Genomic DNA, 5,472 nt, shown 5'->3' on the forward strand with positions numbered 1-5,472 from the left:
GCTTCTACTAAATACTGAGCAAAGGGTCTGAATACTTATGACCATGTGATATTTCAGTTTTTCTTTTTTAATAAATCTGCAAAAATGTCAAAAATTCTGTGTTTTTCTGTCAATATGGGGTGCTGTGTGTACATTAATGAGGAAAAAATGAACTTAAATGATTTTAGCATATGGCTGCAATATAACAAAAAGTGAAAAATTTAAGGGGGTCTGAATACTTTCCGTACCCACTGTATATATATATATATGTTACATTACTTCCCAAAACCAACAAAGGGAGGATTTCATCCTCAAAAAGAGGTTGCATTCCTAAAAAGGCTAAGAATCACTGGCGTACAGCCATGCTAGCTCGTCTGTGAGGCTGCACCATATAATTGCATGACCTGTGCCAGATTTCACTACAGAACATCCAATAGCTGCAATAACCTATAACCTGTAATATGTCTTTGCAGGTTCCCATTGCCTGGTAACTTCACAGTAATGATAAGGGTACACGAAGTTACTAAAAACTAACTGGTATGCAAAACTCTGATTAGGGCAGTGTTGCAGTGTAGAAATACAGCTTGGTTTCTGGCAGTGTAAGTTACTGTAAGTGTGCCCTAGGGCTACCTAGTCAGCTAATCTGATCCAAAAATAATAATTAAACACAAAATGCGCACTTCACTTCTAGTAATGGACATAATTCTGTGTTCTCTTGATGAGCAGTGTCAATTTTAAGGTCAGTGAGTACAATTCAATCCACAACACCCCAATGTTCCTCAAATAAATCACCAATAAACACAGAATCAAACAAGAGGAAGAAAAAAAAAACCACAAAGAAAGCATAAGAATGAAAAAGTAATTTTAAAAAAATCAACAATTCAAGGTTAAATTAAACGCATCATTTATTTTCCATGTGCCAAATAAACTGCAAACATTTTACACACGTCAAATAGGAATCATCTCCACTCTTTTGAGAACTAAAACAACATGGAAATTTCTAAACACAAAACTATTAACAAATCAAAACAAAGTAATACTATGTGAACCTGGTGATGAATGAGACTGAACTGTCAGACAGAGGGGCGATAGGGGAAAAGGGGGCATAATGTTTTAAACAAGGTTCAGTATGTTACAAGGCCACATGCTAGCACAGTAGTAGTAACAATACACAAACCTATATTAGCACAGCTCAAATGGTTTTTGCATGTATAAATGTTACTCTACATATAAAAGTGTTTTTGTTGTAGTGCAGCTGTTTTGATCCATTCCTTGTTTATGTGGCAGGAATCTGTGGGAGGCCAAACTCATCCACCAAAACACCATCCTAAAATCAAAAAAGGAAAATGTTATTAACTGCACACACAAAGAGACAGACCTCAAAATAAACACATCTTAAGTGTTATTATTCTTTTAATTGGTTCATGTTTCAGTGCAGAGATTCAGTCAAAATGTATCAGAGCTGCTTGTCACCACCAGTTTTACACATTTTAGGGCGTTTACTAACCTCCGAGTACTTTAACAGCAGAGGTGGACGTACTTTATTCCAGAAATCTAAAACAGCAGTGTCTTAACAGTCAGCTAAATAGTTCCAAAAATGTTTAGCATAGCTGTGGCAAACTATGGATTCTCACTGTTCTCAATATACTTTTCTTAGTTTTCCCAAGACTACCCTTGTAGTATATGATACATTAGTGTCTATATACCGTACTTTCCGGACTATAAGCTGCTACTTTTGTCACTTCATGCACACACCATCATCATGGACAACACACGATGAAATGCATATGATGTAGCTTTCAAGTTATAGGCGATCGATCTGGCTGTCGAAATATCTCATGCTACAAAGTGGACACCTGCGGCTATGTACAAAATGTTTTTTTGTCTTACATTTAGTGGGTGTGGCTTATAGTCCGGAAATTACAGTAGTCAGCTAAACAGCATAATGAAGTCATTGGTTGTTGCGTAATGGAAGAAAGAGTTGGCTACAGTTGGATAGCATAAAGACTAAAAGCACTTTCACCTTGTTTAGTTCAAACTCTGGGCACCACAAGTTGACCAGTTCCTGCAGATCTGAGACACCTACTAGATGTGTACTCATCTCTTATGTATTTTGGACCCAGACCACTGAGAGACTTGTACACAATAATTAGGGCCGTAAATTGAATTCTGTATTTAACTGGAAGCCAGTGCAAAGATCTAGGGACCGAAGTGAGGTGTGCAGCTGCACTGATGTGCTAGACGCTGGGAAAAACACACAGCAGCTATGACAGCATAACATGGATCATGATGGTCTTAAATCTAAGATGTTGGCCTGACCCTGATATTCAGGGTAAGTACAGGATGAATTATGATAAAACAGGTGACTGCTCTTACCAGGATTCAAGCGTCTTTCTGTTCACTTTCACACAATAATACAATGATCGGAAACAGCCTGGCAGGTGGGGAAAAGCTAAAACACTCTATGATATGATGTGAAAGATATGATGTAGACAAAGTGGTATAAATGTAAAGCAAGCAAAACATGGCCATGATCATTTCTGATTTCACTTCCATGTGTTTTCAATACCATAATCCATGCCTTGAGTCAGTTCTGTTACCTTGTTTGTTTTGCTGTCACTGGGGATTCCCTCTGGAATAGATGGAGCAGCTGAGGCTTCATCGAGGTAGGAGCTGTCATCATCTAGCAGCAGCTCATCACCCAGCGCGTCCAGCTCTGAAACCACAGTTCCACCCTCACTGTCACTTTTGCACTCATTGCCGTTGTTTGAAATGTTGTGTGATCATTCATTTTAAATTCCACTAAATGAAGATGTCAAGGTAAAACAAATATGCTGGAGACAGTCAGCTATACCTGCTTCAAGATCATCCTCATCTATCTCTGGAGTGCCATAGCTGCGGCTAAGGGCCTCTTGTACCTCACTGGCTTCTTCCATCATGTCCTCCAGCTGGTCCTGTAAATCCTAAGTCCAAAATACATATGGTTACTATGGCATTTGGTACACATCATTAGGAACAAATCATTTAATAGTGGAGGACACAGTACATTATAAACTTATAACAAACATACGTCAATTTGATCAAGTTTGACGTCCTTGTAAGCCTTTTTCATTTCCTTTGCACCAATCTTCATGGCCTCCACCTGGAAACAGAAATAAAGGGCAGAATATTTAGTTACATTTAAAAAACAATATCTGGAAAACTGACTGGTATCTGAATTCTGAATTTAGCTGTGCCTTCCTGGTAAAGACAGGCTGATAGTGATCAGGTCAGATTTGCAGCTGGACCTCAGTATGAAATAATTTACTCTCAACAATTCTGAGAATGCACAGTGACATGTAAACCAGTGTGAGCTTTGATGAAAGTCACAGATGGACTTGCACAAGTGTCTTTTCCAGTACACGATGCTTCACCGCATTAGTCATGGTGTCTGAGATGGTTTCATATATATATATATATATAAATGTGGCCCATCAATAGCAATGGCATTTATTTATCACTCGTAATAGTAGATACACAAACTAACATTTCTAAGAACAGTTTTTGCAAAATAAAACATTTTTACATGGTATATAAGAAAGATATGACTAAATGATGGACTGTATGAAATGAAACTACAAACACCACTGTACAAGCCGAAAATGTTTATTAGTGTATGAAGACGTGCAACGATTTTAATAGTGATTGACTCAGTCTCAGTCTTTATGGGACCAAAACGTCCCATCATAAGTACAGAAGTACTATCAGCCTAAGTCTAATCCAAACCACACAGAGTGTCTATCAAGCTGCGGTGTTCTTACGGTTGTTTTGGTGTCTTTCAGTGTCTGGATTGTGTAGTTTGCCTGCTCCATGTTGAAAGACTGTTGGGCCAGCTGCTCCCTTTGACCTTCATACCTGTGAAAAGATTATAACTGGATCTGTTACACAATAATCCATACTCTTGTTTAAAGTTCAGTTTCAGCTAGAGCCTGACCGATGCTTGATTTCTGAAGCTGATACCAGTGTTGTAATTTGTGGAGAGCTACAACAATTAGTCAATAATTTCATTACCTGATCGACAGAATATTAACAGCCAATGATTTTGATTACAGAAGTCATTTTTCATGCAAATGCAAAATTTTTACTGGCTCGAGCTTCTAAAATTGTAAGTATATGCGGCCTCTTTTTTTTTTCTTTTGTTTATTTACATGATAGGAAATTTGATATCTTTGGGTTCTGGACAAAACAAAGCATGTGATAACATTACTTTTGGGGCTGAGAAATTGTGACAGGAATGCTTTATACAGTTTTGTGATTAAACATTTCAATAGATAGAGCATCAATCTCCAATATTAAAAATCATCAGACAGTTTTTAAGAAATATAACCACAACAAATGGCCTAAAAGCTCAGTTCTTAAAGATTTGTGATCACTGGGTCATTTAACAGTTAGTGCTCTCTGATTAGCATATGTGGCATTTCTGTTCTGTTGATGCTTATTCACAAACACGTTATATGCATAATATATCTGTGATTACTGGTCAACTCCAGCACACAGATACATCAGTCAGGCTCTACTTCTCACATTTCTGAGTTTAAACATATGCTTGCACAAAGTAGGACTCACATTCTTTTTTGCTTCAGGACTCTCATGGCCTTTTGTTTCACCATGTTCTGCATTTCAAAAGGAAAAGATACAATTATTATTTGCTATGTTTAAAACCAAACCTTGTGACCTTTATCATTTCTAGGGTTGGAGGGCGGCATCGTACCTTTGAGGGCCCATCTCTCATCTTTTTTAGTTGATCCTTGTACTTTAAAAGTTCAGCATCTAATCTGCCAATCTTCTTTTCTATGGACTCTGTCCTCGCATCGACCTGAGAGAGGAAAGTGAAGCAAGTCAAGTACAGATGTCATGATTTCTAGCACCTTGGCAGACCAGTGCTAAAATGCTCTACTTCTGTTTTCTGTGTGTGTGTGTGTTAGAGGAAGACAGAAGGGGAGATGAAGAAGTAAAAGCCTACCATAGAGCTGTAAGCTCTGGGTAATAAATGTCCATCTTTTACAGACTAAACAAGGCTGAATGTAAAAGAAGAGTCGATGTTTGTGCTGTACCGCAGTGGAAGATGCTTATTAAATGTAGCTTGTAAGCTAGCTAGCACGGTTGGCTGGCTTGAGTGCCCTTTTGTAACCAAGCTATCTTAGCAACGATACCGTTATGTCACATAATATTGACAATAACAATACATCTCAGCCTAACAATACTCACATTGCCGATGCAGTCTGACAGATTTGGGGGAGGCGCTTTGGGCTTTCCGCGTCCGAAGATTCTGTTCATTTCCTAAACTTCTCAATAACAGTAACTCTCAGTTTTTCTTAGAAAATACAAAAAGCACAAAATGCAAAGGGGTTTCTTCTCTGATGACACCCGGAAGTAACGGTTCAGGCGTAGAGGGTCCCTATTGGCTTGCGTAAACAGTTGTAGCCAATGGGGGGTGGGAATCACGCCTCCCCT

At 38.4% G+C, this 5,472-nt stretch overlaps 1 protein-coding gene across 1 annotated transcript; it reads right to left on the reverse strand.

The window, feature by feature from the left end:
• Window positions 1–866: 866 nt before the first annotated feature.
• On the reverse strand, window positions 867–5,295 carry chmp5a (charged multivesicular body protein 5a). Its single transcript, XM_020591258.1, has 8 exons — window positions 5,227–5,295; window positions 4,730–4,834; window positions 4,585–4,631; window positions 3,780–3,873; window positions 3,050–3,121; window positions 2,834–2,942; window positions 2,580–2,695; window positions 867–1,306 (listed from the first exon to the last, which is right to left on the reverse strand). The coding sequence occupies exons 1-8, from the start codon at window positions 5,293–5,295 to the stop codon at window positions 1,256–1,258; spliced, it is 663 nt and encodes a 220-aa protein (XP_020446914.1). The 3' UTR covers window positions 867–1,255.
• Window positions 5,296–5,472: the final 177 nt, after the last annotated feature.

Source organism: Monopterus albus, unplaced genomic scaffold, assembly GCF_001952655.1.
Source record: "Monopterus albus unplaced genomic scaffold, M_albus_1.0 scaffold14.1, whole genome shotgun sequence".
Taxonomy (NCBI): domain Eukaryota; kingdom Metazoa; phylum Chordata; class Actinopteri; order Synbranchiformes; family Synbranchidae; genus Monopterus; species Monopterus albus.